Below are 25,472 nucleotides of genomic sequence, written 5' to 3' on the forward strand. Positions count from 1 at the left end.
TCGCATTATATTCTGACAAGGTCTTTAGTTGTTTGTAGCCGCGATAAGAATGTGACCGATCAGGCTGAGTAACTACAGAAAATGAACTTACTGCCTTGTGCATTCAAAGTCAAGTTGTTGTGACATACATACCAGTGAGGTGTTTTCAGCGTGTGTTTGCAGTAATGTAATAACTACAGGTGTACAAGAGCCAAAATCTGCAATTAAGTAAAAGTCACTATATTTTCAAAGAGTAAGTGAGCTGTTTGTGAGTGGTGTCTCACAGTTTAAAGGTTATATATTGCGCAAAATGTGCACACAGCCTCAAGGTTTTAGTATGCTTTGTTCTCAAATTTGTACTCTGCATTTGACCCAATGGGTGACCAACCAGCAGTATTCCTAGTCAGAAATACTGTATGGCGCTGGAGAGTTAGTCTATTGTAGCCAGGTTGGCGCCACCTAGTGCCTCCACTCAGTTTCATTTCTCTCCAGCGACTAGATCAGGAATCAGAATACACTAGACCATTGTTTCCCAAAGACTGGGTCGTGACCTTCAGGTGCATCACAAGAGATTCTTTTGGGGTCACCTTGTCACGATCTGAATGTAGTTCTGCAATATACAGTTCTAACACATGAGGGAGCTAAAATGCAGACAGGCCCACCTATCTCATTGCAAATGTTGAAATGTTAAGACATGTTTTGTAACATTTCTAATCTGTTTGTAATTATTTTATTGACTATTTTTTCCAGTGTTGCTGGTCCAATTAAATGTTGAAAAGAAAATGAAAGTGGCTACAATTAATGTCCAAATAGACGACTTATGGATGTTTCATTGCTGGTTCGATGGCTGTTTTTCCTTGTTTAAAACTTCAGTAATGCTAATTGTTCAGAGAGACACGATCACTCAGTCAACAATAAAATATCCTCATTAATGTTCAATAATGTCAAATCCACTTTTATTTTGTGATTTATGAATAATATGTATTGACTTGGGTCGCGAAGGTTTGTGAATTTTAAAATATGGGTCTCCAGAAAAAAAGTTTGGGAAACACTGCAGTAGACGATTCCCGAGAGCGAGGATTTAAAGCTGGAGCAAAGAGAATGTTTGGTGAATTTTGTCAAGGGGAAAGACGTTATTGCCCTTCTTCCTACTGGATTTGGCATATTACTTATGTCATGACCAAATAGCAATGATTGGTTTAATAAAAAAAGTATCCACCTACCGTCAAGCCAACGAATCCTAATGCTGCGAGGTCAGATGGTTTACACAAAATTAAACCGTCTGAAGAATCTGGATATTGTCTATCTCCACGGAAACAAGCTGGTGGCACATTTAAAGGGCCCGTATTGCACTATTATCTGATCTATGTTATAATTTTGTTTTCTCATCACAAACAGACCTGGCGTTGTGTTTTGTTTTATTCATACATGTTTTACACAACCCTGCATATGGAGTTCTACTCTCAAACAGGAAACACTCTGTTCCACCTTGTGATGTCATGTAGTAAAACAGAAAGTGCTTTTTAAACTCCATAAAGCTTCACTAGAATCATTTGGATAATTTCAACCCTGGAATTTCCTGTCTCTACTGAACTAAATGTAAAAAGGTGAAACAGAGCATTTTAAGCTTTGGAGATGTAGACAGACTAATAATAAAAGAATACTCAAACATGTGTGAATGAAACAAAACACAACTCCATGTCTGTTTTTGAGAAGGTAACAACATTATAACATGACTTAAAGCTCACAAGAGTCAATATTGTGTAATATTGAACGTTTAAGCACTATACTATATATACTATTTACTATATTTATCAACTGTGTGTAACCCTTTGCAGATTTTTATGTTAGGTAGTATTTTTGGAATTGCGAATATATTGGAATTTCAGAAGAAAATGGCATAACTGACTGTCCAAAATGGCATTTTTCACTCAACAGCCTGTATCCTGCCTCCTCCTGCTCTTACTTATCTCCTATCTCCCACACAGAATCTCCCACACAGTTTATTCTCTCTCATAGCATGTGGGTGTGCTGAAATGTTAAAGCCGCTCTTCGCTGTCTATTCCTCTTGTGAATTGCAACAGTATTTGCATGGTAGAATAATCATTGCCTTTGCTGTTATGTTGTAGGTAATAGAGACTAAGTGATCATGCACCTAAGTCTGGAGTGAAAGAAGCACAGGGGGGATTATGGGCCCCTCATAAGAAGTGACATCAGACACAAAAGGTCAGAGGTCACATGGACACATAGGGACACTTTAATGTACACTTCATAGTCGAGTGCCATCACTGATTAAGCTGCTGTCTGAGATGACCTTTCAAACCACTTACATAATCTTAAAAAACAGACTTTCCTTTTGATGTTATAGGAAGACACTGTGAATAAATAAATGTACTATAATTTCTCTCGTGAATTACATTGTAGTTTCAAGACAGTATATATAAGAACAATATGTAAGAACTTAGGGATGGTACATGATCTAGTAACACAAGATAATAAATTGTCACAAGATTTTCCCCCACATTTAGATTCAACAAAAAGGGTTATGTGTTGGAGAGTTTCATCTCTTACAGTTTCAAAAATGGAAACACAAATATGAAATCACATACGTACAAAATTGTGAAGCCCAAAGAATCAGAAATTGTTAGATGAACATATCTCGTTTTGTCTGATTCTCCTCAACCCAATCTTGTGTCTCGTCTTGTGGAAATTGTATCTCATCCCATCCCGAATAAGAACATGCCCACAAATGCTGAAACTAATTATTTATATTTGCAGTTGCTTCTTACTTTAACAAACAAAAAAAATTGCACATTAACAATACTAACTCTGCCTGCTCCGGTTTCAATTGCACATGGGACTTTAGTAAAACCACCACATGAGCTTCCATAGATTGTGTGTGTTTCCTGTCTCACTCTTAGACAAATTGTTAATCAATCATCTGAAGAAAAGCCCCAGCCGCTGCCCACTGCTCAAAACACTTCATTAGGGTCGACTCTGTGCTTTTTTGCAAGGTCAGATTTCAGTGTCCAGCAAACGAGCTCAGTTAGTTTAGACTTTAATCCACAATCTTTCTTCTAAAGTCTGTATTATTATTATAGTTAAGTGTATTTTGAATTTATTGTACTTATATATAGATAATAGGACAAGATCTTGCGAGATAAAATTGCCAAAAGATTGTACACACTTGAGGAAAATGACTTTCTGAGATTCTTATACCTAAGTTACACAGAATCTGTAGTTCCAATAAGCATTTTCTAAAATTACAGCAAAAATATTTATTATAAAGTATGTTAAAATCTCATTCTTGTGTCTTCTTGTCTCATCTTGTGAAAATTGCATCTTTTCCCACCTCTACTACTATCATATTTCTATAGACATACAGGGTGCTACGATATTGCTCCACTAACCTTTTGAGTTCAAAAAGTGTATTATTTTGTTTTAAATTGTTAATCACTATGGCAAAATAAATATAAAACACTCTAAATTACAGTTAACTTTGCATTTTCAACCAGCTTTTAATCAAGAATCCTTAAGAAGAAGTTTTTGTGAATGATATTGTCCTTAAAACCAGTCCTTTCTCCATTTTTCATTTGCAGAGATAGAATGTATTTATTATTTTGAACCTTGTTTTATTGAGCTACAGAGGAGAAGAGGTGGTGTAGCTTTTTTGAAGTGTTTAAGTGTATTTAAGTGTTTCATAATTCTAAAACCCATGGATAGATGACTGATCAGGCAATAAATTAGACCATGGTTGGTAGTGATCAAAAGAAATATTTCTGACCAAATTAAACCTCCTGTTACACTACATAAGAAAGACTGAAATAAAGTGAAATACATTATATATTAAAGAATTGATGTGAGCTAGATGTAGCAGAGACCTGTTCTTTTTGCACTCTTCTGTACAGTTTTTCTCATAAAGAGCCCCTGGATTGGCCGTAGATACAGGACATGAGGGGGACAGTGTCATAAAGTATACTGTGAGCAAATGCAATCAAAGTCACACCTCTGTCAGAGCACATTACACTAATTACATTCTCCAAAGTCTAACCCAAGAACGAACTCTGCACCAGTAAAAAATCTATAACTAGCACCAGAGACTTGATGGGTCCTAACAGTAATCCCACTGCTTTTAAATGAAATGTATATGGTAAAAGTGTTTAATATGACTTTATAATCCAGATCTGAGGGTTGCTATAGTGACCTTGGTGATGGAGGTCGTCCTATTCCCACACCAGAGACTGTTTCCTGAATGAACATGTGTTTAATCAGAGCTGACACCAGCGCAGTGGGCAGACAGTGGACTAGACTATGACTTGGCGATATATTAGAGGGTGTAATAGAGAATAAAGGTAGAGGAAAGGACGATTTTAAAAGTGCATGCGGAGAGAAAACATCTTTTGATTTACTTTACTTACTAAAGATGTGTACCTGAGACAGAGCCTGCGATGATAGCTTCTTCTTCAAGATGGACATTTGAATATTCATGTCCATATGGCTTCATGGTGCATTATCAGTTAGAACCTTTTTTCACTTGATGTCTAAAAGGCCTACTGTTTAGGAATAATACTGAGTTATAATTGGCTTACTTTATATGGAGCTCAACACTGACTGCTCCAGTTCCAGACGTAAAATGTTTCTTGTTGGAAATGCAGATGTCCTTTGTCTGTCTGCCTGTATATTTTAGTGTTTGTCTTATTTATTATAAGACAAACACAAGACTTATTACATTTTGTGTTCCCTGTGTGGCAGTGCATGTGTGGTTTGTGTGTTTTAATTTTTTACAGGTCCGGCCCTGTTGTTTTGGCTCAAATTTGACAACATTTTTGCTCAAATTTGACAAAATTTTGAAATTCCTCAACACTTGCTGGAAACGTCTCGAAACAACCTCAGACCACCCCAGATGTAAATATTTGACCAACTTTTGTTTTTGTTTTTTTTACTTGAAGGCACCCAAAACCTGACAGGTCCAAAAAAATGTTTTTAAAAAGTGATATTTCGCTAGACAATAAAATTCATCTTTGATTTTGACTAAAATTTTCATAAATTTTTCAAATAGATACTTAGAAAATTTCAAAGACAGGCTAAGCAGCTATGTGATTGTCGAAAAGGCAGTTTAAAACCCAAGATTCGAAATATCTGTGGTCCACAAAGATTCAGAAACAGATTGTAAATAAAATTATAGGTCTTGTTGTTATTAGTTACCATGTAGCTGATTAGCCTTGAGCTATCAAACATTTAATATTAATTCATTTTGGAAACTCTATGGTAACTATTAGGGATGTAACTATATCCAAATCTCTTGGTATGATATTATCACGATATGCATCTCACAGTACGATATTGATTGTGAGGCCTAGGCAAAACTTTCTGTTTAAAAAAAACATAAAAAACATCTCTCAGACCATTAATTTCTTAACAATAGCCTATTACCACAGCAGCAGTTAGTAGATGATGCATTGTTTTTCTTGTTTGTTCTTAGACCTGTACTTCTGACTTGCAATGGAATTTCATGACACAAGTCGGTAGCATTTCCCTTATGAGACGGTTTTCCTTTATTTTGACATTTCTTCTTTCCCCTCTTCGCGCTTTTACTCTGAAAGAACCACCATGCGTCTCTTTGTGTCGTACGTGGCTTGACGGCGTGGACATTACGCACTGAATGGTCCCACTCTGCGGTTACTGCTCGCTGTCATCATGCAGGTGGAATCTGCGCAATGTAACCACCGCTGTCGTTAGAAGCCCCTCACAGCAGACGGGACGAGCCCACCAGACCTGGCCACTGTCTGGATCCACCCGGCACATCCTTCTGTACGTTCATTTGCGTGGACTTATTTGGAAAACGTCTTTTGGTGAATTGCTTTACTATCTTCACTTGATGGGCACCGGTTTGTTTTGATCCAGCGCGTAAAGGATTCACAATAAAATAATACGGTATTTTTTAGAGTGATAATAGTTTTAAGGGATTTCTTTGCGTTTTTCTGCTCGGACGTGCCCTCGTGCTGATGCTGCCAGATTGTTTATCTCTTGGCGCAGTCCAACTCAGCTGGAGTCGCAGAGGATGTCTTTTGCACGCGCCTATAGGAAGTGACTGTAACATCAACAACATTTACCCAGAGAGGTACAGGACGTAATTTCTGTCATTTTTTTGTTTTGTTTTGTTTTTTACGCATTTTTACGCACGCCACTTTTATCAAGAATGGATGAGAACAGCACCGTCACTGAGAATGTCCCGGATCTCAAAGACATCGAGGTGAAAATTGGACTGAAGACCCCCGAGGGACTGCTCAGGTGGATGCGGGAAGAGGCCACATCTCACCGGGGAGACGCCAATAAGATGACCGTTGCGCACGACCCGAGCAAGGATACGGGCACGCGGAGTTTGGACGAGAAGATCCGAAAACTCAGGATAGAGATGGTGAGAGTGGAGAGAGTGGTCTGTGGGTGTGAATGGGCTCTCTGCTGCTTTGTATTTCACTGCAAGACTCGTTAGTTTGTCTGCGTATTTATATGGTCCGCATTGAATCACTCATGGGTGTCAGTGCCATACTCTGCTAGAAGTTATCCAACGCTTCCCATTGTATGTACAGTTGTTTTTATAAATTTATGAATGAAAAAAAAAAAAGATTTGATTTTGAAAAAGATTTGACTTAAAGGTGCACTATGTAACTTCACCTGCTTGTTTCTATGGATATGTCATTGCTCTGCCTGGAATGTCCCACAATATGATTTTAAACGCCTCTACTTTACATTTATTCAATTACAGGTGGTCCACTGGGGATGTAACTATAACTGAAATTTTGTGATATCGTTTTGTCAAAGTTCTCACAATAATATGGACCCTCACAATAAAAAAAAGTCTTTAAATTAATTGCTTAAATTAGGAGTTATGGTGCAGCAATAGCTAAGAAAAGACAGAGGGAACTACATAGACCGTGATCCTTTGTTCCATTTCAGTGTAGACTACAAGAAGAAATAACAGTTCTAAGCACTTTTAAGTCTTAGTTCTTTGGATTAAGTCTTGTCAGGGTATTTTAAGAGGAAAAAGTAGCACGTTAACAGCTTTGTTAGCCTTCACAAAATATTGAAATAAATATTGTACCATGAGATGTATATCGTGAAAATATCGTACCGAGAGATTTGGATATTGTAACATCTCTAATCGTGAGTCTCCCCACCGTATCGTGAGCTTTCCCATGATATCACAATAAATATCGTACCCTGAGGTTCATACCGTGATGATATCGTATTGTGAGACTTGGATATCGTTACACCCCTACTCTCCACAGATGTTAATGTGAAGATAGAAAGGTTTAATGCCATAGTACGAAACATTCCAGACAAAGCAATAACATATCAGTGGAGAAAAGCATTTGACAGATCCTCCATCAGGAAAGTTACGTAGTGCAGCTTTAAAATAAGCTTTTTAAATGTCACTTTTTATCATAATCATCTTAATTTAGTCCTAATGTTTGGTCCAGTTTTGTCTGCTTAATTTTTACAACTTAACAAATGCCTTAATATAAATATGCAAATTATTTTTCGTCTTTTAATTTTGACTAAGTGGACATAGATGATCAAATTCATATACTGTAAAATATTTTATTAGTTCACATACACCATCCAGCCTTTCTTGCATTCAAACTGCCCCCTGCCTATATAATTACATTTTATTTTGAAAGTCGCACTAGCCTTTAACAGTATAGAAGCCGTAAAAATAAAAGCAGTGACGTAAGATGCTCCCAGCTATAACTAAACAATATTTTTTCTTTTTTTTTTTATGTAACCTTTCAAAACAGGACTCAGATCTTGTGAGCATTATGTAACTGATTGAGAGATAACAGTTGTGATTATAGTGTCCAGTGATTGCCAGGACATACATGGACCATTACGTTACAGGCTGTTATTTGAACCCAGTGAATCATATAGATGTATGAACTGCAGTGGGAGGTTCATGGCGCCTGATGGAATCATTGGGCATTCGCTGACAGACACAGATGAGAGGTTTGTCCCAGTCCAGCTCCCGTAGAGACACTCTGCTGGAGTTATTTCCTGTTTGGAAATAGTTAATGTATAGTCTCCCCCACCACTAACTGCACATGTGCATTTGGAAATAACAGTCATCATTGAAACAGCTGGTACACAAGTGTTGCCATAAGCCCAGCAACATCATTAAAAGCATGTGTTTTAAATGCTTATCCCTGGTATATGGGCACTTTTATTTGTTAAGTTAAGAGAATTGTTTATGGTGGCTCCCAAATAAATGTTTTTAATTCCTGTAATTAGCGGGCATGAAAAAGTCTATGAAGCTGGGTAAATTGCAGGAGCAGTTCTTGTTTTTACTACTTAGTCAGGAGTACTGGCAGAATTGGCCTACTTTGTATGTTTAAAAGGTCTTATATTACACAAAAATGACTCTCTTAGTCAACTTTTAGTCATGTTATAATTGACCTGGAGTTATGTTTTGTCATGTCTGAGTAACCCTTTTTTATTAGTCCATCATTAATCATACATCTCCAAACCTCAAAATGCTCAGTTTCACCTTGTGATGTTGTGTAGTGGTAGTTTTCAAGTTAACAGATACCTCTGGTAGGCGGGTGTTTTTTTATTTAGTCAGTCAGGGCTATTTGGTCATGACGTATGTAATGTGCCAAATCCCATAGGACGAAGGGCACTAACGTCTTTCCCCTTGATAAAATTCACTAAACATTCTTTTTGTTCCGGCTTTAAATCCTTGATCTCAGGAATCGTTGCCACACAGAATGTATGGCTTCGTCTACATCCATCTCGACCGCTTTGTTTACTATTGTGCTGTACCACTAAAGGGACCCAGACAGGCGCTTCACAGCTCTTTGCTGACTGGCCGGTGAATGGTCTACAACTTCTGGGTTTCTTGCAAATCGTCTAGTGTATTCCTGAACTAGTTGTTGGAGAGAAATTAAATTGAGCGGAGGCACTAGGTGGCGCCAGCCTGGCTTCCTTTTACCTGTATTTTAGTAGAGACTGGCAATTCCAGGACTGAAATAATCCAAATTATTCCAGTGAAAGTGTATGGAGATTAAAAACACAGTGGAGCACTTCCTGTATTACCACATGACACAAGGCTGAACAGAGTGTTTTCAGTTTGACAGAAGAACACAGAGTTAAAATGCACAGTTTGTGAGTTAAACATGTGTGAATGAGACAAAACTCAACTCCAGGTCTGTTTGTGATGATGAAACAACATTATAACATGAAAATAGAGTAATATAGGCCCCTTAAACTAAAATCTTGATCATTATATATGACTTGGCATTGGAATATTAGGGTTTCATTATTTTTGACAGTGACTCGCTTCTGACTGTTCCACCCACCTCTGCATGACTGGTCTGAAAGTTGTCTGTTAATGCATTGTCGTACTGTACTACTGTATTATCTGTAACCTGAATCATTGAGAGGGGTCCTGGACCAGTCTGTAACTCAATCTCCTTCCTGCTCTCACCATCAGCTGTCGGCATAGCAACCGCTTCGCCAGGGTTGCTAGGATATGAGGCCAGCAAACAGCAAATCCCCGTCTCCCACTGATGAATGAGCTCTCTGTCTGGTGTCCGTCCATTCAGTTAATCAATACATGTCAAATTTACTCCTACACGCAGGAGTGTTGGCAAGAGGTACAGATAATTCAACTGTGAAAACAAGAATACAAATAAGAATACAGTTATAGCGGTACCTAATCTAGCTTTCAGTGTTGTTTTTTTCTTTGATGGTAATTTGACCTGACGTCAGACAGATTTACATTATGCAAACTGACTTGACCAGTGTCTGTAGAGCACTGGTGGCATTTCAACTACAAAAAGATATGGAGAATATATATATTCTTCATCTCCTCTTCTAATTGAAATGCCACCAGTGCTCCTCACCTTCCACAGGGGTAGGTCTCTCTCACCCTCATCCAGCTCGGGTCCTCTACCAGAGGCCTGGGAGCTTGAGAGTTCTGTGCAGTATCTTTGCTGTTCCTAGTACTGCACTTTTCTGGACTGAGATGTCTGTTGTTTTTTCTGGGATCTGCTGTAGCCACTCTTCCAGTTTGGGGGTTACAGCCCCGAGTGCTCCGATCACCGCGGGCACCACTGATGCCTTCATCTTCCAGGCCTTTTCCAGCTTCTCCTTGAGCCCCTGATATTTCTCTAGTTTTTCCGTCTTCCTTTTCCTGATATTACCATCACTTGGTATTGCAATGTCCACCACCACGGCTTTGTTCTGTTGCTTATCCACTACCACTATGTCTAGTTGGTTCTCTCTCTCTCTCTCTCTCTCTCTCTCTCTCTCTCTCTCTCTCTCTCTCTCTCTACTCTATATATATATATATATATATACTATATATATATATATATATATATATATATATATATATATATATATATATATATATATATATATATTATATATATATACACACATACAGGTCAGCTCTTTGGAGAGGCCCACTCACAGTAGAATGCATGTTTTCCAATTTATTTATGTGTAGAAAAGTTACACAGTGCACCTTTTAACATGAATAAAGAATTATTCTTTAGTCCTTATATGATCCCACTGATGCAGGGACGTCCTCTCAGGGCACAGATAGTGATGACAGTGCCTTCTTTTTGTTTTACCTTTAAAGTTTTGTGAGTATCCCTGAACTCTGCACTTAAGTTTCTACACAGATGTGCTTAGTAAGATCTGTACAGACAAAGTGCATGCTGGGAGAACTCTTTTGCACACTCACACGTGTTGGCTGTCTGTGAATTTCTTTGTAACTGATCCTAACAGTATAATCCCTACTTGCCTGACCTATCTAAACCCATATCTGACATTTAAATCATGTTGTTGATGTAATAATAAAGGATTTACGTCATGAGTTCATCCCCATGAGAGGCAGATCTCCTGAACAGATCATGTAAACATACAGTATTTTAGTCTCCACAATGTGATAAACACCAGCCCACTAAATACCATAAGTGCAAATGAGCAGTCTCACTCGGCCAGCTTCCCCACGCCGCATTTCAAGATTTTTCCATTCATGTTTTTGTGATATAGTAGAAGGAAAATACGCATTTGTTCAAGGAGTAAAAACCTAAACAGAATGTCAAGTATATAAAATAGTTGAATCATATGCAAAATGTAAAACAGCAACAGAAATGCTCTTCTTTCAACAAATGGTATGTTTTGGAGTCTGCTTAAAGACTGTATTACTCTAAACTGCTTAAATGTAATGTTGTTACTTCATCAAAAATATCTGGAGTTGTGTTTTGTTTCATTCACACATGTTTGAATAATCCTTTATTATTAGTCTGTCTACATCTCCAAAGCTCAGTTCAGTAAAGATTGACAGCGTTTTCCAAATGAGAGAAGAACTCGGCCTAAATATGCAGGGTTTATGGCTTTACATGTGTGAATTAAACAAAACAAGTTCAGATATGTTTTTGATGAAGAAACATCACTATACAACAAAGATCAGATCAAGGGCGTAGGTTTGGTCTCAGCTTTGGTGGGGACATTATCAGCTATTATCACTCCACCCTCTCATATGTTTTATAAATTCTTTCCAAAAACACACAGACTCTGGGCAGGTCCAAAATAAGTGAGAGGTGGTTTCATTTTTCAGTTTGCAAAATGTACAGTTTGTGTCCATTGCCCTTCTAAGATGATTCTTTATTATAACAGCAATGTAGAAGTTTGTAGCAGGTTTCTCTTTGCTAGTTGGTGATGAGATATTTGTGAGGTAATGATCAGACATTTTTCCATAGAATATTGTCAATAGAGTCGGGCGCACAAGTAGGGCTCTGTTTGGCAAGTGCACTTGTGGTAATAGTCAGTCTTTTTCTGCGGCGACTCATTATAAGGCAAGTTTAATTGAAGATGAAGCTAAGTAAGCTCCTTTTGTGTTTCAAAGTTTGGTGTGCAGCATCTTCACTCACGCCTGCTCAAGCCGCCATCTTCAGGTGCTGGCCCTGTCCTGACACTTCCCCAGTTTAGGCTCCTGACACCACTAATGACATGTTGCAGCCAATGGAATAGCAGCATGGGAAACCCTGTCGTCACATCACTGAATACATCTCAGAACGTCTAAAAAATGTGAACTAAAACCTGTTCAATTAATACTATTGAGTTTGGAAAAATATCGGAATAAATTTATATTTTTGTTTATTAAAATGGCAAATATTAGGGACTATTTTGTCTTCCCCAAATATTGGTTGTGACATGTCCCCACTGTTCCTATGCAAACTTTTGCCCTTGGATCAGATAATAGTGTAACATAGGCGCTTTAAATGCAAGATAACAGTTTTTTGATTGGGCTACTAAATGAGCTGACGATTATCTCATGATTTGATTCGTTGCTTTTAATCTTTCAACTTGTTTCAGCCCTATACTTTAATGCAGACCCACTTCTAAACAAGAGTAAAAAAACAGTGTGGCATTCGTCCAAGCAGCTCTCTCATTTTATAAGAGGCTTTTACACAAACTGAGGGCGATATATCATATTGTGTCACCAGTATTACATGTACCCTGTGTACTTCTGTCATCAGTGCCCCTCAGGGCTCGTGAATATCAAGGGAGAGAAGGTCAGTGTTGAAAGCTTCAGAGCTGCTGTAGGAGGGAATATCTAAAGCATATAAATCCTCTTCCACTGTCTGCAAAGTGAACTATTACAAGGCAAAGATCTGCACTGAATTAATTGAAATTTGCCATAGTGCGTCGTAAAGGATAATATATTCTGGTAACGTTATGGTTTGCCATTTGAGTTGGCTTCTAAATAGAAACTTAAACTAAAAACAATTAATGTAATGGGATTATTATTGCTTGAATGTTCCACAATATGGCACTAAATGTGACTTTCTTGCAATCTATCTTGTATCTACCTTCTATTAATTCAATTACAAGTGTTTTCACTGGTAAAATAAAAAAAAAAAGAAAAAAAAAAAAGAAAAACCTGTATCTATTTCTAGTGTGAGCAGAGTTGCCTCTCTATGGAGATAGAGAAGTTTAATGCCAGGCAGCCCATAGAGACAATCTGGCTTCTACCAAAGTTACACAGAACACTGTTTACACCTAACATATACCAATAAAACAGCACGGATATCATTCATATGCATAAATAACTGATAAAATATAACCTATAGCCATGTGACATGTCTCTAGTTATATGTAAACTAACACTTAAATAAGAGAACTGAGCATCTTGGAGGTGAACACTCACAGATGGACAGTGTGGAGAGGAGAGACAGATGACCTTCTGCTGATCAGACCAGATGAGGTTATAACAGAGCTGTTCAAATAGACCCTTGTACCACCTGCAAATGTGTATGTGCATTTGTACTTGTGTGTGTGTTTATGCTGGCAGGGATACAGCAGTCTGCTCACTTGGCCGTGTGACACTGAGAAGCTGCTCTCCAAACACTACCTACTGTATCACTAGACCTTTGTCATTATATAATGTTTAACTGTAACCAATGAGGTCTTGTAGTTGATGGTGCATTAACTTAAATGCTTTTATTAGGTGATCTCCTTTATTGTTTTTATCACTTTAAACGTGTAACATTTTAGAGGTTGTGGGTTTGGCTTGGCTCCTTTACAGAGCTCTGACAATGTGAATGCACTATTGATTGGTGTTGTACTCGAAGCCCATTAAAAAACAAATATAGGCCCAAGGTGAAAATGAATTGTTTTTTGTCCATATACTGTATCTTCAAGAAGTTAAATATACACACTCCAAGTTTCAAGTATTTGAGAAGATATAATAGCAACATATCGAACCTGTAAATTGGCTTGGTGCTTGTCTCCATGGAAATAGATAAGTTTAATATAATACAGTGAAAAAGTCCAGACAAAGCAACAACATCTCCGTGGTAACAGACCCTGTACTCAGAAAGTAGGCCGATAGCCGATACGCTAAAAAGTGCAAATATCAGCCTGATCTAGTGCAATGATTCCAGACGTCTTTATGTGTGTCTTGCCCAAAGGAACATTGGCAAAAATCACTGAGTCAAAGTGGAAACTGAACCACCAGCCCTTAATTACGTATTTTAAATACACGTATACACACCATTACTGGACATTGCAATGCATAAATTCAGTTGGGAAGCCATATATTCTAGCCCAAAGAAAACAGTTATCATATCCAACAATACAGGCATGACCAAACTTTTACTACCATCTCAAGGTCGTTGTGGTCCACTGACTTCTCCTGGCACCTCTGTGTTTTTGTCTGGTGTCCATTCCTATAAACATCACAGCACTAGGAAATTCCCAAGTCGTTACTACAACTACAAATGTACAGTTTTTCCCGCATTTGGTATATGCTCAGGGTTCCCACTCTTTTTCACTGATTTCAAAACTTTTCCATGTATTTTCCTGACCTAAAGTGAATTTTCCATGACTTTACGGCACCCGCATGTGTAGAATTGATCAGACTTTTAGGGCTAAATATAAAATGTTAACCCTTTCCACTAGGGATGTAAACAGTAACTGAAAAATTGTGATATTGTATCGTCAAAGTTCTCTCAATAATATCATGGACAATCACAATATATCGAATCACAAGTCTCTTTGCTTAAATGAATAGTTGTGTTGCAGCAATAGCTAAAAAAAGAAGAAAGAGGGAACTACATAGACCATAATTCTTTGCTCCATTTCAGTGCAGACTACAGGAAGAAATAACAGTTCTAAGCACTTTTAAATCTTAGTTCTTTGGATTAAGTCTTGTCAAAGCATTTTAAGAGGAAAAAGTAGCATATTAACAGTTTTGTTTATAAATCTCCACAAAATGTCACAATAAATATCGTACTGAGAGATGTGGATATTGTTACATCCCTAATCGTGAGCCTCCTCACTATATCGTGAGCTTTCCCATGAAAGCTTCCCATCGCAATAAATATTGTACCGTGAGGATCATACCATGATGATATCGTATTGTGAGACTTGGATATCATTACACCCTCTACTTTCCACTCACCTTATGGATTGGTGTTATAGATTTTTAACATTGAAAATACTGTTAATGCATGTATTGTTGTCTCTTTTAAACAAAAGGTGCATACGTTCAGAAATAATCATAATAGTCTAACAATAACTTAACAGAACACTGTAGTTGCGTGAAAGAGATACTAAAATCCCATGACCTTTCCAAAACTTTCATTGAATTTACAAAATTCTATGGCTTTTCCAGGATTTACATGACCGTGGGAACCCTTTGTACAGTATTTGATGTGGCCAGTGGTGTAAGAAGTACTCAATTTTAAGTAAAAGTACAAGTAAAAGTATTAAAAAACTCAAATAAAGTAAAAGTATTACTAATTACTAGTATTACTACTAATACTACTAATACTACTACTAGTATTACTAGTATTACTACTAATACTAAAGTATTAAGTATTACTAATACAACTTCAAATGTAGTGATTTTGATATAGATTCTTTTCTAGCTGTTGTATATTTTTGTTCGCTCAATCTACAAATGTGGATTTATTTTTAAATCCTCAGCCTTTTCAGCAGGTCTCAGAAATATTTAAAAAAACATTTTCTATTCAGTCGTGTAGTGAAGAGGAAACTACAGATATCTTCGCTCAAGAATAGTGTAGTAAAACTAAAAGGTATCCATTGTAAGATGTATTTAAAGGTGCACTATGTAACTTTTCTCCATCAAAAGGTTTTTTTCATGGAGCTGTTATTGCTTTAAACCTTTCTATCTTCATAGAGACCAAACCAGAGCACATTACAGGTCAGATCTGTGGAGAGGCGACCCCGCTCACAGTCAGAATGCCTGTTTTTCGAGGTATTCTTAAGCTCTAAAACCATCTGTAATTGAATAAATGTAAGGTTGAACTGTTTAATGTCATACTATGGAACATTCCAGGCAGAACAACAACGTGACGGACCCCAAACCGAAAAGTTACACAGCGCAGTTTTATGTACTTTAAAACTTTTACTTCATTACCTTCCCCCTCAGGATGTAGCCCACTTTGATTTATCAGTTGTTGTAATTTAATAGAAGACAATAACAACAATTGAAATCCCATTTGCTTTGTTTTGCAGTGGTTTTAAACATGATTGAGTCAGGTTTTATTTGGCATGAAGCTGCTCCAATGGTTTTTCCAGAGTCCTGTGGCTTCACCCGGAGCACAAATATTAAATCCTTCTCCGTTCTGAAATAAAAAGTGATGGATGAAAGTTCAGAGTCTGTGAAGAGATGGCTCACTCGTCTGGGACTGGACACTGGTCAAACATGGAAACACAGTTGACCGCAGTTTGACTTTTGAACATTTCTGCAGTTTTCTTGGGGTAGAAGAAGTTTAGACATGTTTATTTTTGCCAAAACAGTTAGAGCTGAAAAAATATACAAATTGACTTACTATTTCTTCAAAAAAAAAGATATTATTAAGTAGAGGCTAGTCAGTCAAATGAAGGCTATAATGAATGTTCTTTTATATTTTATGTTTTGTATGTCAAACATTTATACATCTTACTTCTGCTTACAGGAAAGTACTACTTACTACTTGCTACTACTATTACTACTTCTTCTACTACTACTACTACTTACTACTCCTACTCCTACTACTTACTACTACTACTTCTTACTACTACTTCTTATTACTATTACTTCTTACTACTATTAATACTTACTACTACTACTACTACTACTACTTACTGCTTACTTCTACTACTTCTTACTACTACTACTAGTTACCACTACTACTACTACTTCTTACTATTACTACTTTGTACCACTACTATTTGTTACTACTACTACTACTACTACTACTACTACTACTACTACTACTACTACTACTACTACTACTACTTACTGTTTACTACTACTACTTCTTACTACTACTGCTTCTTACTACTACTTCTTACTACTACTGCTTCTTACTACTACTTCTTACTACTACTGCTAGTTACTACTACTACTACTACTACTACTACTACTAGTACTAGTACTACTACTACTACTTAATGTTTATTCCTACAACTATTACTACTATTACTACTACTTCTTACTACTACTGCTTCTTACTATTACTTCTTACTACTACTCCTAGTTACTACTACTACTACTACTACTACTACTACTACTATTATTAGTACTACTACTTCTTACTATTACTAGTACTTACTACTACTTCTTATTACTACTACTTCTTATTGCTACTACTACTTACTACTAGTGCTTCTTACTACTACTACTTCTTACTACTACTTACTACTACACCAACTATAGCCTCTTTTCCACTGAGACAGTTTACTTATGGTTTTAATTGTATCTGAATTACACTGTTAATTATGAGGCAGATCTCAGCAATTCACAAAGACATTTAGTAATTCCTGGTTTGTGGTGCTGTAAACCTAATGTTTACACCAAACTACTTACTGTTTATCATTTGTCTGCATTTATTTCACTTCTCCGAGCCTCTACGGTGCATTTTAATCTTTGTGTAATGTGTAAGATACACTGTGCAATGGAAATATACTATGTGATGTCTTTAGTTACTATTTTATCTTGATAAATAATGACATGAGTCTGGATATAAGTGAGCTAATGAGAAAACATCAGACCATTATCCTTATAACAACAAATTGTATAAAAGTATTTATTATATTTGACCATTAAAATGCATTGCTATAAACTCTACATTCCTCACACACATGGCACACAGAACACGCAGCAGTTAGTATCAGCATCCAGTGCCAGCTCAGCTCTGCTTTTACTGCCACTTCCATTAAGCGCCCACGGTGTGCCAAACCCAAAACCTCTGCCCTCCTCCTCCTCCTCATCCACCCTCCACCCTCCTCCCTGCCCCCTCCTCCTCCTCCACCGCCCTTTAATCTCATCATTGGGTCTGTTGTGTGCATATTGTGGTCTTTTTTGTCATTTAAACACTAAACACTGATTTGAACATGTGATTTGAACAAGCCATGGCCTGGTATTACAACAATATATTACAGCTGTTGCTCCATCATCAAAGCACACTGGTAAACCTAGTCATGATCTTGTCGTGTGGATTTTATTTGGCCTAATTTTCTTACACAAAGGCTCTTAAAACCGTGAAAAAACAGAACGATGTCTTTATTTATTTATTTATTTATTTATTGCAGTGGTCCAAAGCTATTCCTCGCTTACCTTATGCATTCTGAGCATCCTCACTATCCACCGTGATTGGTTTATAAGTGCTTTTCACAGCTTTTAGAGACCAAAGACTAGCATGCTAACACACACTTCCTGATGATTGAATGATAAAATGCTTTAAAATTTGATTCAGACAGTACACAGCAGACTTATTTTGACCTCAAGAGCTGCATATCTTTTTTTCTGGGGACCCATATTTTAAAAGTCACAAATCTTTGTGACCCAAGTCAACAGACATTATTTGTAAATCACAAAATAAAGGTGGATTTGACCATTTTTGAACATGAAGATATTTTATTGTTGACTAAATGATCATGTTTCTCTGCGTAATTGAAGCAGCTATAAAAGAATCCATAAGTCGGCTATTTGAACATTAAATGTAGCCCATTTCTTTTTTCTTGACAAAATTCAGTTAAACCATTAATACTGAAACAAAATAGTCAATCAAATAATTACAAAAAGACAAAAAACAAGTCTTAACATTTCAACCTACATGCAGATCATGACAAGGCGACCCCCAAAAAAATCTCTTGCAACCCACCTGAGGGTTGCGATCCAGTCTTTGGGAAACAATGGCTTATACTATATATCTGTACTGGGGCAAGACAAATTCTGCTCACATACTTTGGGAAAAAATTGGGTACAGTCCAGTGATCACCAAAAAACTCCATCTATCTCTCTCTATTCATTCTTCATATGCTGTGGTCCATATAAATCCATATAATCTTAATAAAATAAGTAGTTAATTAAAAATGGTCAACTAAGCCACAATCAACCAATTAATCAACTAAAGGACTAAAGGACTATGGCCCCATACAGTCCATTGCTTTATGTTCTCTATAGGTTGTGATTTAGAAGGAGCTTTGCTGAATCAATCAATGTTCATCTCACTTATTGAAATGTCAGAATGACCCAGAGGTCAGAGGTCACCAGGTTTTCATTCACGAAGAGCAAAGGTCAAAGGGCAATGGCTGCAGGAGCTTAATGACCCCTGTAGTATCTGTCGCTATATGTTAAAAATGATTTATGTGCAGTTTTTGTGTAATTTGTTGTTGTTTTAGGAAAATATGTTTTTAAAAATAGAAGTTATATCCATTAACAATATTGAAATTATGTTTATGTAAATACAGTATTAAACATTGTACCACATATTCAGCTTTCTTTTAATCAGTCAATATGTAGAGTATAGAGTAGTTTAATGGAGCAACTGTGTCATAAAATAGCGTACAAAGCTATGGAGTCCAAGATATAGATCAGTATATATATATATGTAAGAGTAATGTCAATGTTCTAGTAATCCTCCACTGTATTTTTAACCTCCCTACATCTTCCCTAGAATCATTTGGATTATTTCAGGCCTGGAGTTGTTATATATATACATATATATATAAGGACAAAAATACAATAATCAACAATTAACAAATTACAATAATCAACATAAAACAAAGCAACACCCATAACACCCACAACAAATACAAAACAAAAAAGCCCCCCTCCCCATTTCCCCCCAACCACACACACACAACAAAAATTTGGTTAAATAAAACAAAAGTCATGTGGTAGTGCAACATAACCACACTGCTAGGCCCCCTTACATTGATATATTTCGGCCAATTTATGAAATTCATTTCCTCTTTCTTCCTTTTTTTTCCCTCCCATTTAAAAAAAAAACATTTTTTGTTCCTATACTTAAACTAATATTATTTTCACCATCATTATTTCCTTTCATCATCTTTTACTATTTACTACAAACTCAAACCAAAATTTTATTTACTTTTTTTTCTTGAACTAATATTATTTTCACCAGTAGCTGTTAACTTTAAAACTACCACTTCATGACATCACAAGGTAGAACAAAGCTTTGGTGATGTAGAGAGACTAATAATAAAAGATTACTCAAACATGTGTGAATGAAACAAAATACACAAGCATCAATTCTGTATATAGGACCTTTAATTTGGTAAACATGTTGCACTGTGGTTTTATTTTTATACCAGATGCCCTACCTTCTTGCAACAATTCTATGCCCTGTGACACACACCAGCATAGTTTGAACCTTATACCTTCTGACGGGCAAACTGTCAACAGACTACATAAGCCTCATTCTTTCTCTTTCTTATCAGACTTATATGGACTTAAATAGTTTGGTGTAAATACTAGCCATAAATAAAAACATATGTCTTCAGTATTGCCTGTATTCCATTACAGAAGAGTGGATTTTATTATTGATGCCATGTTTCACCTCTGGGGGCAGAACCAGACCACAGACGTCTGCTCATGTATTTAGAGAAGAAATATGCCTGACCACAGCTGACAGTTAGCTCTGATTCACCGTCTGCTTTGTGTTTTTAAGTCCTCCAGTCTCACATATATTACAGCTTTATTTAACAGCACCACTTAACATAATGAACACATACATTTTAAAAGATGCTATGTGGAACTGGTGAAGAGTTTGCCATTGTTTTGTCTTCATGCAGATGTTATTGCTTTGCCTGGAATGTTCCAAAGTATGGCATTAACCTAATCTATCTCAATAAAGGCAAGCATGTGACCCCACTAGGCCACGTCACAAGTGAGATCTGTGGAAAGGCAACCCCGCTCACAGATATTTTCAAGGTATTTTTAGTCAATAAAAAATTTAAATAAATAAAAATAAATAAATGCAAGATACAGTAGTTAATGCCATGCTCTGGAACATTCCAGGCAAAACAAGAACATCTCCGTGGAGACAAGCAGGACGTGTACAAGTTACATAATACATCTTTAACTTTAATACACTTCAACAGTCTTTGTATATAAATGATATAAGTTAAAGGGCCAAAGGAGAAATTCAATTTTTCAACTGGACAAAAGTTTATTTTGGTTGAAAACGTTTCTCAGCTCATCCAAGCTTCTTCTTTAGTGTTCCGACCAGAACTAATGAAGCAGCTTGGATGAACTTCGAAACATATTTGACCAAAATAAACTTTTGTCTAGATGACAAATTGAATTTCTCCTTTGCCATGGATTCCGCCTGGACGCCTGAGAGATTTTACACATCAGTTAAAGGAGTATTATCATGTTATTTAGCTTTATCACATCCCCACAACCCGCTGTGTCTCTTCATATTAGTTTTTGACACAGACTACACCTGTGATTGAATAAATGTAAGATAGATTATTTTAATGCCATACCATGGAACTTTACAGGTGAAGCAATGACATCTCCATGGAGACAAACAAGTAGTTCAGAAAAGTTATTCCTTGTTCAGTAGTTAATGTGTACTTTATCTAAATTAAAGGACTATTATCATGTTATTTAGCTTTAATACATTCCCATGCCCCACTGTGTCTCTGCATGTAACTTTTGGACACAGACTATATAAGGTATGCACTGACTATTATTAAATCTCAGTTGTTTTGTTCTATTTCTGGGCCAGTTTTGTGCATTGGCAGCTCTTCCACTTCCAGCTTTGCTCACTGTGAAGTTTGTGAAGGAATAATTTTGTACTTCAAACTGTGCACAGCCACTTTGAAACTATAATAACTGTGCTGAAAGTGACAGCAGATGGAGTTAACACATTCTTATTACAACAAAACCTAGATTACTGATAGGTCTAATAAGGTGAAATGATAAAATGATGCAAGCCATGTAAACCCACAGAGTCAAGATACTGTGATTGCTTCTCACTTTTTCCTTTTTTGGTTTTTGTTTTTTTTGTTTAATTTCAATTCTAATGTAACTCCTTATCAATTGCATTAAATCATTTGTGAACTAGGAGAAGGGCTGTCAATATGTAGGCATCATAGTGTGTTTTTAGAGTTTTTTTGAGTGTGTTTAAGAGTTTAACTTGACATATATAGGCTGGTTGTTATAATGCAATTTCAGGTTAAATTTCTGGGCCAGGTCTTTCTGTGTGATTTTTGTATGTTCTCCCTTTATATGAAAAAACTTGTAGAACAGTTATGGTTAAGATGAGTCAAATGCAAAGAATAAATATACCTTAACATAGGGATCAAACATATGCATGCTCTTTTTGCCTTAAATGATTGTTTTGTTGTACTGAGGGAACTAAACATAAACCATGATCCTTTGCTGTTTTAATTTTCAGCAGGGGTGTTCCAACTTTTTTAAACGGTGGCCACATACAGTATTAAAACACAGACTGGTCTTTCAGATGGATGCCTTTTACATAATTTTGACAAAAACGACAAATGTGAGGTCTGTATCACAATGCAGTAACTAGATACTGACATTACAGTGCTACAATTACTTCAGATGCCGATGATGATGAGTACTTGGGCCCATTCAGCAGGAGGCCTGAGGTACGACAAAAGTTGGTCTGATGTCTGGTATAGTTTGGACAATCCTGATTTACAGTGTTCTTCTGCATTTCAGTAATCCTCTTTCACATTTGCACTCCATTTGTACAGTTATAGGTGGTAAAGGTGGGGATTTGCAAGTCGTGACATGGACTTGAGTCAGACTTGAGTTACTATTTTTAGCACTTGAGACCTGACTTGATAAAATGGATGAAGACTTGGGACTGAACTTGGACTTGAAGGTCAGTGACTTGGGACTTGACTTGAGAAGACTTGCGAAGCACTTTTAAATCTGAATTCTTTCTATTATGACCGTAATAATTCACTCTAAGATCTTGTCAAGACATTTAAAAAGGAAATATTTGCATTTCTACAACTCTTATATACTCTATAAACCCTCATATATAAATATACTATGACTTTATAAGTACAATTTATCTTAAAAGTCATATAAATTACAAAAATATGAGATAAAAAACTAAGAAAAAACAACAACAACTACAAGTGACAGTTCTAAACTAAAAGTGTCCACAAGTCTGGTTTTCCTTGAGCTACTGTTTCAAGTGGGATTTGAAAGTGGCAGGTGTTGGAGTCTCTCTTATTGATAGTGGCAGACTGTTCCAAAATTTTGTGCCTCTGAGTGAGACACACTTTCTCCAAATGTGGTGCGTCTGTGTGGGAGCTCACAGTTCCCCCAGGCTGTGTCCCTAGTTCCCATCCCATTGACAGTCTTTACGTTAAGAAAATTCTGTTACGGAGGGGGGGCAAGTCCATGCAAATCTTTATAGAGTAAACATCCATATTTAAAATCAACAAAATTATTAAAATTAAGCAGGTTGTACTTATCTAAAATAGTGCAGTAGTGAGATGAGAATGGTTTCTTGTCCAGTACTTTTATGGCTTTTGATTGATGATTCGACTGGTTTGAGTGTTGTGCCAGCAGCGAGTGACCATGTGGTTATGCAATACTCTATATGAGACAGAGTCATGGATCATCAGCATATAGAGTCATAAAGGATCTTACTCATCAAGGTGATTGTTCATCCTCAGAACAGCCTGGACTCAGCCTGTATTCAAGACACGTACAGAGGACGTCCCAGTGTATTTTGTGTTTTTATACCTGTTTATTGTACATAATGTGGATGAAAGAAATGTGAAATGTGGGACCTGTCTCTCAAATCTGCAAAACAAATCTACCTACTGGCATGAATGCAACCTAACCTCACCTAATCATTAGAATCTAAAATCTTACCTTTTACCTTACTAATTTCTTCTCTCTGATTTCAGGCCTATTTGCGCTCGGCGGATGTGAAGATCTTGCAGCAGTTATTGGCGGTTCACGAGGGCATCGAGGCAGTGAAGTGGCTGATGGAGGAGAGGAGCACCTTGACCAGCCGCTGCAGCAGCTTGACCAGCAGCCAGTACAGCCTGGGGGAGGGGCCTGACACGTCCTGGAGGGGGTCCTGGAGCAGCCTGCAAGACCCTAATGACAAACTGGACAACATCTCCATCGGAAGCTACCTGGACACCCTCGCCGACGACATGGACGAATACTGCCCCTCTAGCTCCGATCAGTCCATCATCTGCTCTTCAACGCCGCAGGCTTCCGAGGCAACCGTGGCGGCGAGGACATTGCCGAAAAGCGGTCTGAAAGCTAACGAAAATGTGAATAGTGTTAGTGTAACTGCAAAACCAACCGCAGCAATCAGACCGAGAATGGACAGCCCCAAGCGTGTGAACTCGCCTCCAACGTGGCAGAGGAAAACCCCAGAATCTTCAGCCAAAAATAGCCCAATAAAACTGCAATCGCAACTCAACAAACCGAACGGCGTGGTAGCAGATAAGAATTCTACCGCTACTGCTAATACTGGAGCGACTGGGGTACAAATGGGAAGTCCCCGGCACAGTAACAAAAGTCCTAGCCACAAAACATACACCAATGGAAAGATAGACACAGACGCTTCATGCAAACTCAACGGAAAAAACATACATCTAGAGTATGACGCACACTGGCGCTGGGTCCAATCCCAAGAAGATGTGACGTTTTTGTGAAAGTTGAAATGACAAAAACAGGCCTGAAGCCGACAAGGCCAGTCCTATAAATAAAACAAAAACTGCTGTTCAGAAATGTACAGAGAAATATTATATAGGTTTACCAAGAATGAAATGCCTTTTGTTGCCTGTGTTGTCCCTGCACTAACTCTGTCAAACATGATGTCAGAACTAAAAGTGCACTACGTAACATTTTGGATGAAGGGTCCGCCACCTGCTTGTCTCCATGGAGATCTTTAGACAGACTTAGACGAACTTTGTCGATCCATATGGGAAATAGTCTGGACACAGTACCTTCACAATGTGAGATAATAACAAAGAGCAACAATATAAATGGTAATAATAAATTCAAAATAAGCAGCAAACATAACAAGAGACTGGTGTCAAATAAGGCATAAGTATATAAATGTATATGGTATAGTAATGCAAATATATCTCAGCTATATACAAGAGGTTTTAAGGAGGTGTATTGTGTTGCCTGAAATTTTCTGGAGTATGACATTGAACCAAGCCAAGTTACTTTTTAGATCTTTTTAGATAATTTTTCAGACATACAATACTGGTCAAAAGTTTTAGAACACCACACTTTTTCCAGTTTTTTACTGTTTACTGTTGACCAAACGTATTCTAAACTTTTGATTTATGAAAGTGTCCACCTTTGGCAGATGTAACAGCTGAACACACTCATGGCATTCTTTTTATAATAGAAATCAGAAAGAAATCAGAAAGTTCTTCCCAAGTCCATTGCAGAAGTTCCCATAAATGTGTGGCACTTGTAGGTTGCTTCACTCTTCTGTCCAGTTCATCCCAAACCAGCTCGAGTCTGGAGACTGCTGGACACTCCATATTTTCAATTTTATCATCTTCTTTTTTCCTGAGGTACTTTTGGCAGAGCTTGGACTTGTGTTTTGTATCTTTTATCTTTTTTTAACCTTTTATTTACGTTTGTACAATTTCAGTCTCTTCATTGGACTTGCACAACTTGAATTGCAATA

At 37.1% G+C, this 25,472-nt stretch overlaps 1 protein-coding gene across 1 annotated transcript; it reads left to right on the forward strand.

The window, feature by feature from the left end:
* Positions 1–6,168: 6,168 nt before the first annotated feature.
* Positions 6,169–24,477, forward strand: lurap1 (leucine rich adaptor protein 1). Its single transcript, XM_020933365.2, has 2 exons — positions 6,169–6,397; positions 23,713–24,477. The coding sequence occupies exons 1-2, from the start codon at positions 6,179–6,181 to the stop codon at positions 24,475–24,477; spliced, it is 984 nt and encodes a 327-aa protein (XP_020789024.1). The 5' UTR covers positions 6,169–6,178.
* The last annotated feature ends 995 nt before the right edge of the window (positions 24,478–25,472 follow it).

The sequence above is a fragment of the Boleophthalmus pectinirostris genome, unplaced genomic scaffold (genome assembly GCF_026225935.1).
Source record: "Boleophthalmus pectinirostris isolate CB_2022bp ecotype Guang Dong unplaced genomic scaffold, ASM2622593v1 HiC_scaffold_7, whole genome shotgun sequence".
In the NCBI taxonomy this organism is placed as follows: Eukaryota; Metazoa; Chordata; class Actinopteri; order Gobiiformes; family Gobiidae; genus Boleophthalmus; species Boleophthalmus pectinirostris.